The 12,916-nt window shown below is 45.5% G+C and overlaps 1 protein-coding gene across 2 annotated transcripts in view; it reads right to left on the reverse strand.

The window, feature by feature from the left end:
* LOC121620490 (myosin-9-like) overlaps positions 1 to 12,916 on the reverse strand; it is a 30,700-nt gene that overhangs the window by 1,664 nt on the left and 16,120 nt on the right. For both annotated transcript variants that reach the window (XM_041956540.1, XM_041956539.1), the window contains 34 exons: positions 12,281 to 12,373; positions 12,119 to 12,182; positions 11,893 to 11,991; positions 11,573 to 11,716; positions 11,342 to 11,437; positions 10,864 to 11,135; positions 10,526 to 10,699; positions 10,228 to 10,401; positions 9,912 to 10,026; positions 8,549 to 8,736; positions 8,248 to 8,369; positions 8,089 to 8,158; positions 7,840 to 8,000; positions 7,531 to 7,639; positions 7,279 to 7,410; positions 6,924 to 7,130; positions 6,663 to 6,800; positions 6,362 to 6,485; positions 6,036 to 6,207; positions 5,672 to 5,884; positions 5,424 to 5,568; positions 5,109 to 5,315; positions 4,775 to 4,879; positions 3,451 to 3,603; positions 3,082 to 3,330; positions 2,769 to 2,981; positions 2,463 to 2,675; positions 1,973 to 2,134; positions 1,755 to 1,883; positions 1,572 to 1,660; positions 1,320 to 1,443; positions 921 to 1,129; positions 525 to 633; positions 125 to 297 (listed from right to left, as the gene is read on the reverse strand). In XM_041956540.1, the coding sequence (XP_041812474.1) occupies positions 125 to 297; positions 525 to 633; positions 921 to 1,129; positions 1,320 to 1,443; positions 1,572 to 1,660; positions 1,755 to 1,883; positions 1,973 to 2,134; positions 2,463 to 2,675; positions 2,769 to 2,981; positions 3,082 to 3,330; positions 3,451 to 3,603; positions 4,775 to 4,879; positions 5,109 to 5,315; positions 5,424 to 5,568; positions 5,672 to 5,884; positions 6,036 to 6,207; positions 6,362 to 6,485; positions 6,663 to 6,800; positions 6,924 to 7,130; positions 7,279 to 7,410; positions 7,531 to 7,639; positions 7,840 to 8,000; positions 8,089 to 8,158; positions 8,248 to 8,369; positions 8,549 to 8,736; positions 9,912 to 10,026; positions 10,228 to 10,401; positions 10,526 to 10,699; positions 10,864 to 11,135; positions 11,342 to 11,437; positions 11,573 to 11,716; positions 11,893 to 11,991; positions 12,119 to 12,182; positions 12,281 to 12,373 (5,147 nt within the window). The remainder of the gene's footprint in view (positions 1 to 124; positions 298 to 524; positions 634 to 920; positions 1,130 to 1,319; positions 1,444 to 1,571; positions 1,661 to 1,754; positions 1,884 to 1,972; positions 2,135 to 2,462; positions 2,676 to 2,768; positions 2,982 to 3,081; positions 3,331 to 3,450; positions 3,604 to 4,774; positions 4,880 to 5,108; positions 5,316 to 5,423; positions 5,569 to 5,671; positions 5,885 to 6,035; positions 6,208 to 6,361; positions 6,486 to 6,662; positions 6,801 to 6,923; positions 7,131 to 7,278; positions 7,411 to 7,530; positions 7,640 to 7,839; positions 8,001 to 8,088; positions 8,159 to 8,247; positions 8,370 to 8,548; positions 8,737 to 9,911; positions 10,027 to 10,227; positions 10,402 to 10,525; positions 10,700 to 10,863; positions 11,136 to 11,341; positions 11,438 to 11,572; positions 11,717 to 11,892; positions 11,992 to 12,118; positions 12,183 to 12,280; positions 12,374 to 12,916) is intronic.

Below are 12,916 nucleotides of genomic sequence, written 5' to 3' on the forward strand. Positions count from 1 at the left end.
GAATAAAATGGAGACCACAATAATTCCGGACTATTTATGCACAGCAGGACTGGGCGGTAATTCAAGCAGTGCTACAACTAGCAGTGTAAACTGGATATATAAATGAAAGCTACTGATTCTCTACCTGAGCTTGTTCTTGAGGGTGGTGACTTCACGGTTCATGGCGTCTGCCGACTCCGTGGCGTCCTCCAGCTCTCTCTGCAGTTTCCTTCGGTTGGCGTTTGCTCTTTGAGCCTCTTCCTCAGCCTCCTCCAGCTGACGCTTCAGCTGCTTCATGCGAGAGTTCAACTTGTCGACCTGTAATTCGACACAGATGAAGGTAGCTGTACAAAAAAACCTGCATGATATCTGTCATTCATCAATTGCATTGTACAGTAGTTAGCAGGAATGTGGCACAGTACAGATGTAAATCTACACCAATATTACATTGATAATACTCAAAAACGCCAGAACAGGGAGAGATAGCCAATGTAAAGCTCCAGTGACGATTATTAGCTTTAAAATGGTGAAGGAGAACCTCTGACCTGGTCCTTGTGCTGCTCTGTGTTGCGTCTCTCGTCGTCCACCTGCAGGATGACTTCCTTCAGTTTCTTCTCTGTACGTCTCACAAGCTTGGTGGCAGCCTGCCTCTCCCTGAGCCAACAATAAGACTGGTCAGACTAAAAACACAACGTCACATACAGTCGAATAGTAATATCTTCAGTGCAAAACTAGTAGTATCAAAATGTAGTTTAACTGTCAAGAGTTAAAGGACTCAGAAACGACCCCTGCCAGTGTTATACTATTGTATAGAGCACCAAGCTTCCTGCTTGTATATTGACAATGTTTTTTTTTTAATGTCAAACCTTAATCTTAAAAGTAACTAGTAACTAATGCTGTCAAAGTATGGTGGTTTAAAATGTAGTGAAGCAGGCTTGTACCTGGTCTCCATGTCCAGCTGTTCCTCCAGCTGAGCGATCTTTGCCTCCAGGGCGGCCATATTGGCCTTGTACTTGGACTTGACCGTTCCCTCCAGCTCCTGCAGCTTCAGTTTCAGCTCCTTGTTCTGACGCTCCAGCTGAGAACGAGCTCCTTCCACACGCTGAGAGGTGCTGCGCTCTGCTGTCAGCTCCACATTCATCTGGTCAGTCTGAAAACAAAACGAAAAAATACAAATGTTGGGGTGATTTAGTAGGATTAGGATTTCAGCCAAGATAAGAACTTAAAATCAAACTATTTTCATTCTGCAAAGGGAAAGGGATCAGCGTTTCTTCTGGAATGAACCTGTACTGATAAAACCCGACATCATAACCAGCTGCTCTGCACTCCTCTCCACAGACCTGCAGCATTGCTTTCTTCAGCCGGTCGTTAACCAGCTCGGTGTTGCACTGCTCCTCCTCCAGCTCCTCCTCCAGCTGAGCAATACGAGCCTCCAGCCGTCTCCTCTCCTCTACAACCTGAGCACTGAGAGATGAAGACCGGCGGGAAAGAGGTGAGCGATGGCAGGACACAGGGATACAGAATTAAAAAAGCTGTCATGAGGCGCACAACTGACAGCTCTGCCATTTGCTGCAGTTTGATAGACATCTTACTTCTTGGTGGCCTGGTTGTTAATCTCATCCTGCAGTTCGTCTCTCTCCAGCTGGGCCTGTCTCTTTACTCTCTCTGCAGCTGCCAGCTCCTGCACAGGGATAAACGAGAAAGGAGCAATAAGATTGAGTGCAAAACAAAGGCAGGGGAACAGGACAGAGAGTTGAGGAGGTGAGCATGCCGACCTCCTGCATCTGCAGCATATCAGCCTCCATGCCCTTCAGTTTTTTCTCTGCCTCCTTGCTCTGAGCAAGGATCTCCTCTCTGGACATGCGAGTATCCTCCAGCTCCCGGATGAGCTCCTTCATCTGGGCCTGTGGGAACAAACCACAGGGTTAGCATTCAAACACTTAACTGAGGTGCTGTGGACACGCTTGTATTCGAGATATTCCAACTGACTCACTTGGAGTTTCTTCAGCTGTTTGAGGGCCTCGTCACGGTTCTTGTTGGCCATGTCGATGCCTGCCTCCAGCTCCTTCAGGTCCAGCTCCAGCTTCTTGCGCGCAGCCACGGCTGCAGAACGCTGCTTCCTCTCATCCTCCAGCTCCATCTCCATCTCCCGCACCTGAGCGAGGACACATTTGATTTCAGCCATTACCCACAGCCAAGATGCTGCACCTGCATTACGGCTTGTTAATGTCCAATTACAAATTAGATTTGTAAACGTAAAAAGTTTAATACCACAATCATTTTCTGGAATTTTCAAATGATTGTTATTGTGCACTGAATGTCTTTCTAAAGAAAATGTTGTCAAAAACATTAAGACAACAAGAATACTGATCTAGGACAGTAAGCTGATAGCAACCAAAACTAACATACTAAATAGAGACAGTCCAGTTTCCCAGCAGAAAGCATATGCATAAGGTTTGGTTCAGTCTGTGTCCTGTTAGTACCTGTTTGACCAGCGCTCTCTTCTTCTCCTCGCCCATCTCGTCACGTCCAGCCAGGTCTCTCTCATACTGGGCCTTCATGGCCTGCATGTTGACCTCCAGACGCAGCTTGGCATCCTCTGTGGCCTGCAGCTCATCCTCCAGCTCCTCCAGCTGAGTCTTCATCTCCTCCAGCTGCTGCTCCATCGCACGTTTAGCCTTCTCCAGCTCGTGGACCTGCAGGAACGGGGAACAGGATTTGTGATGAGGATGACGCGCAAACACACACACACACCTCCCCCCTCCCAAAACACCATTTTCCAAACTTACATTCTTGCCAACATCATCCTTGGATGATACCAAGTCCTCCATCTCAGCCCGCAGCAGTTTGTTGTTGCGGTCCAGTTCCTCCTTGATGTCCATGAGAGAGTCCAGCTCACGGGTTAAAGCCAGCGCACGGGTCTCCTTCTCACGGGCCTCAGCTTCAGCACGGTCACGCTCCTCTGCGTAGCGCGCAGATATGTTCTTCTCCTCTGCCAGCATCTATAGAAAGTCAGGAAGACAATGTCAAATCACGATCCTCAGATTTCACATCAATATAATCAAAGAAGTGTTAATTGCTTCTCTAAACACATTATCACACCTGGTCAAACTTCTTCTGCTTCTTCTCCAGGTTGGAGACGATCTGTCGGAGGTGGTCCTGGTCTACCAGCAGGTCGTCCAGCTCTTGCTGCAGACGTGTCTTGGTTTTGTCCAGCTTCTCATAGGCAGCGCACTTCTCCTCCAGGCGCTGGTTCGTTCCCTCCAGGTCTCTTTGAAACCTCTTCTTCGCCTCCTCAGCAGTCTCTAGACAGCCCGCGTCCTGCTCTACCTTCTTTTTCATATCAGCAAGCTATAAGAGAAAGAGCCGGCGTCACTCAAACATTTAACGTGTGAGGCAGACGTGTGCTTCAAAATATCCCAGGCGGGGTAGCACTAGTTGAAATGAAGGACACGTTCATGCGTTTCTTACCTGAGCCTGCATCATCTGAAGCTGCTTCTCTACATTTCTCTTGGCTTCTTCCTCTTCCTCCAGCTGCTCTCTCAGGTTGTTCTGTTCATCCTCCAGCTGCCGCAGACGTGTGGAATGTGACAGCTTCTGGCGGGTCTCCTCCTGGAGTAGCTCCTGTTGTAAACATGGGCATGGAAAGGCTGAATTAAATGTAGCAGACCGTTTGATATTGTAAAAGATTTTAACATCAAAAAAATCGAAGCAATTTTTACTTTTTTTCCCAAATAGTTGATTTCTTATTGTGACTATCACATTCACCTGCTTAAGTTTCTCGACTTAAATACGACTTTAATACATGTTTGAGCATTTGAGCATTATTTTGTGACATCACTAGTTTGGAAAGCAACTGTGGTTCAGTATGCAACTTAAAAAACGCGATGTGGAAACTTGAAAACTCCAGTGCACACACACTGACACCTGGATGCCACCACGCCTGGTGAGAATGGACTTTACAGTGGAGTGAGAGACATCTTATGTCCAGTAGAGAAACGTTCAATATGAAAAATATTTACAAATAAAAGAGTTTGGATTTTTTAAGAAGGGAGAAGGAGCAGATGTACTTTTAAGGATTACTGACAAGGTCACTGAGAGTTTTTGTGCAGTCTATAAAACAGATAATGAATGTTTTTTTCCCCTCAATAAAAACACTAAATTACTAGGATATTTTCACAGCACTGATTTGAATCAGAAATTAAATAAATTGATTTTTACCCATCTCTTCTTCATGTCGTTATACCACAAACAGTACATTCACAAGATTAAACCATGTATTACAGCACATTATAGTTTTGAGGATATAGGTGAGATTTTTCCTATTGTCTACCCCTACAGCCCAGTACTTTAAAAAAAGGAGTAGTGCTTTGTTTTCAGCACCCTTGAAGAACTGCAGGCGAGGGATACGTACTCTAAACATGACTGTTCAAGGCAGGGGACAGTAACTAACTAATGTTTGGAAATTTGGTGACTGAAAATAAGCTGAAGGATGCATACAAAGTTTTAGCAACTTTGCACTTGGTCAGTTAATATAGCTTTGGTCAACTATCAAATTCTTTCTTTCTTAACATTCCTTTTCTTCACATTTTTGTGAATAAATTCAAAGCAGAGATACATAAATGAAACATCTGATAGATAAAATTCTCGACCATTGATTAACCATTAACACTTCTTGTTTGAATGAACATGCCCCGTTTGTGCTGAAAGCAACTGAAGGGATGGACATTTTTATTTAGTTTTCTCTCTGCACATGCAGGGGGGTATAAACAGCATGTTTGGCATGTCTGCGTACCTGAACATCCTGCAGCTGGGACTCCACAGCAGAGTAGTCTTTTGCTGCCTTGATGGACTTGCCCTCCACATCACACAGCATGCAGTTTACATTATCCAGTTCAGCCTGTGGACAACAGGACAACAAATGAACCACTGAACAGAAACAACACATTTACTCAGGATTCAGTTCAGTTAATAACAACTCAGAATTAACATTAACAATTGTGCTGAGAAACACAAACATTCAGCTGTAATCATCAACCTAATAGTTACAGATGCAAACAGCACTGACAAAAGAACAAGAAACCCTTCAGGCATATCAATGGTTGTCAAAGTGTTTCAAAGAGCTGTACCTGCACTTTTGTCAGTTTCTCGGCCTGCTCCACCCTCTGCCGCTCACTCTCTGAATATTTGAGCTGCAGCTCCTGGACCTGGGCTTCAGCCTTCTTCCTGCGATGCTCGGAGTCTCCCTTACCCTGCATCAGCGTCTGCACCTCAATGGCTAGCTCATTCCTCTCCGACTCCAGAGCCTGCTTGGCCTTCTCCATTGACACTTTGTTCTGTAGGGGAGAATAAGTGTTAATGGTTTCTGCAGTCCAAAAAAACATGTGCATTTAGGAGAAATCAAAGCAGTTGGATAAAGGCTCTGAAAAAGATTTAAAAATTACCCTCTTGGCCTGCTCCAGCTGCTCATTGAGCTCATCGAAGGCCTGGCTGTGTTTCTGTCTCATGTCCCCCAGCTGCTGTTCGTGAACTTTGGCCTCTTCATCCAGAGTCTTTTTAAGATGTGCCACCTCTGTCTCACGCTTTGTCCTGAGCAGGGAGAGGACAGGTTAATCTGTTTGTGTCCACACTCAAAGAAATGCCATGTAGACAGGTTCAAGTGTCGTAGCTATTCCTAGACCAATGTCGCTACCTTAGTTCTTGCTGAGCGGCGGTGGAGTCCAGAGTGTCCTCTAGCTCGGTCTTGAGGGCCTCCAGCTCTTCTCCCAGGTCCCTGCGGTGTTTCTCTGCCTTGGTGCGGGCCTGCCTCTCCAGCTCCAAATCCTCCTGCAGTTCAGAGAGCTGAGCCTCCATCTCACGGATCTTTTTCTGGGCCAGGTTCTTCTGTGCTGCCTCCTCCTCGATCCTTAAGGGAGGAGTAGGTCAGCAGAAATTAGTTAATAGAGTGGGGGGGGGGGGTATTATCCTTCAATCACGCATGTGATTAAAATAACCTACAACACTACTACTGACTGAGGACAGGGCAACAATGGCAAACAATTACACATTAAACAGACCTGGCCAGAGCTGCCTGAAGCTCTTCCTCCTTCTTGGCAAGTTGGGCACGGAGCTCAGCAATCTGGGCCTGCAGCTCCGCAATCTGGTCGTGTACATCAGTGAACTCGCCCTCCAGCTTGCGTCGGTTCTTTTCCAGCTCCTGCCGCTGTTTCTCCTCCCTGCGCAGACGGTCTGACAGGGAAAAAAAGGAAATAATACAAGATTATGCAGAGGGGAACAATGCAGAAGGTTCAAAACTGCAATAACACCTTGTCCTGTTTAGGACCGGTGGGATCTATGGCTATCATGTCAGTAACTGTATGTCCCTAGTGTGCTTTCTTCCTACCCTCCAGGTCTGTGATCATGGCCTCATGTTTGGTCTTGAGTTTCTGCAGGCTCTTTGATTTCTCCTCCTCCTCCGCCAGGTTGGTGGTGAACTCAGAGATCCTCTCCTCCAGCAACTTCTTCTCCTGTATCACAAACGGGGTGAACAAGAGCGCCAGTCAGCAGTTAAAACGAGCACAGCAGCAGTCACTAGCATCATCTTAGCTTCGTTGTGTGCTTACATCAAAAAGAACACGTAACCACTGCTCTTACTGACTAATCACAATGTCCGTCCCAATAGTTAGAGTTCTTTTCATCCTAACCTTGTTGAGTTTGCTGTTCTGGTCATCTAGAAGTATAATATCCTCTTCTGTCTTCTTCATCTTGGCCTCTAAGGTGACCTTCTCCAGCTGGAGCTTCTGTCTGGCTGCCTCCTCCTCATCCAGCTGCTGCTCCAAGTCCTGTGTGCAGATTAATGACAGTAGGGTTGGCAAAGCATAGCAAACAGTGTGTATTCTATACAGAGTCTACAGTGCAGACATATTTAAATAAGTCAGTGTATGGAGTGAGCTTTTCAGACTTACTCCAATATTTTGCTGCATCTTCTTTTTCTCTGTTATGAAGTGAGAGGCGCGCTCTTCCTCCTCCTCCAGGCGGGCCTCCAGGTCATGGAGGATCTCCTCCAGCTCCTGCTTCCTGGCAGCCAGACGGACTCTCATCTCTTCCGCCTCAGCACAGAGTTCTGTTTCTGCCTGAAGCTGCTCCTGCAGGGCCATCTTCTCAGCACTCAGCTGCAAGCAAAGCAAAAAGATTACTTTAATACCTCGCACAATTAACTCAAAGATAAACAGCACGTATGACATGAAAGCAAGTATCCTCCTTCGCTATCCATCAATGAATGTGATATGGGTGGACTGAGACTGTGGTCTCTTAGTTTACCTGCTGCTGTTTTTCCTCCATATCTCGGATCTGCTGCTCAGCATGCAAATGCTTCTCCTTCACCTTAACCAGCTCTTCATCCTTGGCAAGCATCTCCTCCTCCTGCCTGCTGACTTGGAGCAGAGGCTTCACCTGAGGACAAAACAGTGGAAGTGAGGAGTTAGAAAAGACAAAAAGGGAAGCATGGGCATGGTTGTGGCAAGTACAGGAAGCAAGATGTTGGCTAAGATGTTGTAGGAGTCAGAGGTTCACCTTGGTGAAGAGTCTCCACCACTGCCAGTTCCTGAGTTTTAGATAAGCGGCACAGTTCCTCTGGATCACCTTCATTGCAGTCAGCTGCTGCTGTCTCTTGGCAAAAGCCCTATAAAGCAATATTAGACAAAGACTCAGACAACCACACTTCATATTGGGTAAAACAAAGGTTGAAAAGCAGAAGTCTTGTTCTGAGTGAAAGTGTAAGCTGAGATTACACTCCAGTGTATTTTTTAGCAGCTACTGATAGGCTAATAGGATCCTGATAACAGCAGAGAAAGACGGAAAGTGGTGATCATCTCTTCTCACTTGCGGGCCACGTAGCCTCTGCACCAGGCCTGGAAACTGATGATGATGTCTGTGATCTTCATATCCCTCTCCTCCTCCAGGTGAGCGAGGACTCCTGCTCTGAAGAAGACTTTACTCTGGCCGATCCGGTACAGGTTGGGATCCAGCTCCAGGCTTTTGATCTGACAGGACAGGAAAATGCACAGATCAATCACACTGCAGAGGGAGTAGTTATTGTGGAGCTTAGCTAGAATTCTGTAGACCCCTTACCATGAGCACACAGGCCTGCTTTCCATCCATGAAGCCCTTCGGGATGGCATTGGGAGTGAGGATTTCATACCTTGGAAAGGGGCAGATGATGTTATTTTTTCCTTTCACATATCCTCCAGAGAACAAGACATACTGGGAACAGTGTTATTATTCTGTTACCTCTGTCTGAACTCCTGGAAGACGATGCGGTTGGGGAAGCCCTGTCTGCAGATACGGATCCCCTCCAGCACACCATTGCACCTCAGCTGGTCCAGAACCAGGTGGGGGTCCAGTTTACCAGCCTGAGAAAGGGGAACATTTGCTAGTTAGCAGTGTGGCAAAACAGACAAACAGCTCGACTCTGCCCAGTTGCTGACTGTGCTTTTCACCAAGAACTATGGAACTAAACTGAGTCTCTAGTTTCACTGGTTTCGTTCCTGCAGTGGAAAAGCTCAAATAGGTGCCAGCATTTCTCTGATACCTTCTTCTCATGGTTGGGGATGATGCAGCGAACAAAGTTGGGGTTTGTGTTCCTCAAAGTGGCCATGAGCTTGGAAAGCTGCTCCTTGTACAGCTGGCCCACTGTGCGGAACATGCCCTTGCGTGTCTTAAAGGCACCAGGCATCTCGGACATGCCAGACACCTTATCCAGACCCACAATGCGGTCCACTGAAAGAGGAGACAATAGAGAAAAAAACAGAGAAACAGAGATGGGAGAGATGTTATGTAAGAAGCCAGTGGGGTTTAATTCAATAATTTGAATATTCAACAAGGCAAACTCAAACCAAATGCATGTCACAAGGAAGAATGAATATGACCATTGTCTCTCCACTTCCTCTTGGTAAACACGCACCAGGGGAGAGTAGAGGCAGTTCATAAAACCAGGACCAGTGAAACACCACACAAACAACAAGTGAACGTGGAGGGAAACAGGAATAAGGAGTAGAATGACAGAGTGGAGTCACAAATAGCCAGTGAAGCGTGGAGAGATTACACACCATAAAAAACAAAAAAAAAAAAAACAGTGCAGTGAGTGGAAGGGGCTGGTCAACTGTATACACTGCCAGTTTGTAGTTCTCAGTGGAAACTATGTGTGATGGTTCAATTAAATATGTATGTGTGTCAGGAAGGTGACAAACATTGGCGGTTGCAGTGGACATGTATTTTTGTGGTGATAAAGAAACCAAACCAAACCCATGCAGTATATACCCATCGCTGTAGTACCCATGACCAACACCAGGAGTCCCCAAACAACACTATTACACAGAGGGAGAAAAGGAGAGTTCAATGACAGAACATCAAGTGGCAAGACGACCAGAAGATTTTGTTACTGCACACACAGCTGGTTAAAGACAGAAACAACTCATAAAATCTGAATCTTTGGAAAGTTTAAACCCAAAACACAAGTTTGAACATTTAGGAGTAAAGGATGGACGGCAGAGAGGATTCATGGTGGAAATAAGCATGTTTAAACAGACGGCAGGAGTAAGAGGGAAAGACTAAAATGAAAAAGAAGCCTAGTCACCTGAGTCTGAGTGTAGAATAGGAAAACGCTGATAAAAATAGGCTCTCTGACAATTCTGTACCTCTGAGACCCAGTAAAAGAAAAAAGTGACAGACAAAATGGGGCCATACAGAGGAAAAAATGGATGGAAACAACAAGTGGGATTTGAGAAGGTAAAAACAAAGGTCCACACACCAGACAGTAAAAGAGAAAGAAAGCACTATGAAATGCAAAAACAGAAACAGGAAAGCCACCGTGAAATACAGTCCCACATCAAGCACTGCCACCAAAGAAGCAGTGATTTCTGGGTTAATACAAGTTAACATCGGCCTCAACTCACCGTCCCTCCAGAGCTCAGAGACAAACTTGTCAGTGGACTGGTTGAGCAGTGTAGCCACGTTGTCATTCAAGGGGTCCATGTTCTTCATCAGCCACTCATCTGCCTTGTAGTCCACCTGAGGAGTTAACATTAGGCAGGAATTGTTAAGTTACTACAGTTTGTTAGACTCGCGTGCCTGTGGGACATTAAGTCGAGAACTGGACAAATATATAACAGAATAGGCAAAAATAGGTCTAAAAAAGTTAAATATTTATAACAAATCAGACCTAAGAAGTGTATTACTGAGAATGCATCATAATGAACTATGCACTTTTACCTTGCCAGCATAATGGATGATACAGAAGTCTGCTTCATCCTTCAGTTTCTTGGGCTTGAAGAACTTGGGGTGAGTGCCCTGCTCCTGGAGCACCTTTTCCACAAAGCTCTTGTCTGTGGCTTTGGGGAACCAGCACTCCTCATCCAGCAGAGCGAGGATACCAGGGGGACTGGCCTGCACACATAAGGGACAATACACAAGTATCACACAGTGGTAGAACTAACATGTGCAAGTACAAGAACACAACTTAGTGCTTGGTCATGCAAAGAAAAGAAAGCCTGAAGATTTTCAAACTCACAGGTTTCTCAATGAGGTCGATGCAGGGCTGCAGGTCCAGGCCGAAGTCGATGAAGCTCCACTCGATGCCCTCCCTCTGGTACTCCTCCTGCTCCAGGATGAACATGGTGTGGTTGAAGAGCTGCTGCAGCTTCTCATTGGTGTAGTTGATACACAGCTGCTCAAACGAGTTCAGCTAGGGGACAAAAGGAGACAAATACATAAGAACACTTTCGATCAACAGCACAAATAACAACATGGATGAGATTGTGTAGATTTTTCATATATCTTTGTACATACACATCAATTATGCCATATATTACACTGTCAAGTCATGTATGGTTTGTCTCACTCATCTACCTCAAAGATCTCAAAGCCAGCAATATCTAGGATGCCGATGAAGGAGGCTCCCTGTCTCTTGGTCTTGTCCAGAGCTTTGTTGATCCTCATGACGAGCCAGCGGAACATCCTCTCATATGTGGCCTTGGCCAAGGCCTCCACAGCAAACTCTGCCTGCTCCTGGGTCTGGGCCTTCTGGACATAGTCTCTGCCCACCTTGATCCTGGGCGACAGGATGGCTCTGGTGAAGTCTGTGACGTTCATTCCCATAAGGTGGCTCACCTTCTGGGCAGCTGGTGCACAGGAGAAGGGAGGAAGAAAGTGAATGGTGGGGTTGACGGGGAAAAGAGAGAAGAAGGAAAGCAGTAAGACTTGAGATATAACTGCAGGATCATCAACTACAAGTGAAGGGTGTCTGTGCTGCTGTCCACTGAACAAGATGGTGGTTTAGCAGCAGGACACAGCCAACTAGCTAGCTTCAGGTTAATCTTTGACTTACCGGTGTTGTCAGGCATGGAGGCCTGGTCTGTGTGGCGCTCCTTCTTGAAGTTCATGTTCCCCAGCTGCAGCACAGAGGCCACCACCTTCAACATGCCTGCACAAAAAGAACAAACAGGAGCATAAACATGGTTTTATGTTGTACTGGCACTAGCTGGCGGATACATGCAAATTTCCACTCAAAGCATTTGAGACAATAAGTTGTTTTAAAGTTATTTGCCGTCTGCCTTACCGATCTGTTCGTCCTCTGGGATACCCATGATCTTCATGGCCTCCAGGGTCTCTGTAAACAGGTCCTTGTCCTGCTGCCCAGGAATTGTTACGTTGCCATTGGAAAGGAAGCGGTAATTGTTGTAATTTTCAAGGAGGAGTTCATCTGACAGGAAAGGATGGTCAGAGTGAGATAAATAGCATATAAGAAGTTAAAACTCTTTAAAAGAAGGACCTCCTTAAGGCTTCAGTATAAAATACTACTGATCAATACTGCCTTGCAAATCCTTGAGAAATCCTGACTCTGTCTTTAAACAGAGAGTTATGTAATATGTTGCTTACTGCGCAGTTTATCCCCGGCCCCTGTGAGCAAGTAGTAGAAGACATGAAAGGTCCTCTCATCTTTGGCCTGGCGAATGGCACGGGATTTCTCCAACAGATCTAGAGGTCAGTCTGTCAAGGACAAGTTTTTTTTTATACTAATCACAACAACATTTCCAAATCAGTATGTATATTGTAGTGAGACACTGACAAAATCCTGCAGTAATCCCGACAGTGTGAAGGATACAAGTTTCGATATTGGCACCAACGATATAACCATTGACATCAAAGTTGATCCTGATGAATTTTCCCTAGAGGAGGAAAAAAACATTGGTCATTTAAGAAAAGGTGTGTGGTCCAGTTGGAAACAGGCAGTTAATAAGGAGTCTGATGTAGCATTATGTCTTACGAATCTGGAAGAGTTGTCATTTTTGACAGTCTTGGCATTTCCAAAGGCTTCTAGGATGGGATTAGCCTGCAGCAGCTGCTTCTCCAGCTCCCCCTGGTGGAAATGCAGAGAACAGCAAGGCAACATATAAACATTTTCCATTTACTCACCCATTAAAGCTGGATTCAGATCTAACAATCGCCTTAATCGCTACAATGGATAATTCACAGTGATGGACTGTGAGTACCTCATATGATGATCTGCTATGAATTTACTGCACTATAAGAAACTGATTAGTTTGCTTCTTTTTAAATAAATATGCTTACATAGTAGTATGCGTTAATTTACCCATGATGTACTTACGTCTGAGGAGAAGGGTGAACACAGAGTGTACAAAACATTGAAACAAACAGTGGTAAAAAAAAAAAAAAAAAAAAGGGATACCGCATACACACACCAGCATTAACACAAACACACCCAAGCATTTTCCCCACACATATCATGTTAGTGCAAACACCCAGAGACCCTGTGAGCCTCGTCTGTAACCCATCACCTGTTACCTCTGTTGTTATCACCAGAGCAGAACAATCCAGTAAACCCCAAGCACAAAACAGTCCTTTCAGTGTATATATAACTTTAAACTTCTTCCTTCAACCT

The sequence above is a fragment of the Chelmon rostratus genome, chromosome 17, assembly GCF_017976325.1.
Source record: "Chelmon rostratus isolate fCheRos1 chromosome 17, fCheRos1.pri, whole genome shotgun sequence".
Lineage (NCBI taxonomy): Eukaryota > Metazoa > Chordata > Actinopteri > Chaetodontiformes > Chaetodontidae > Chelmon > Chelmon rostratus.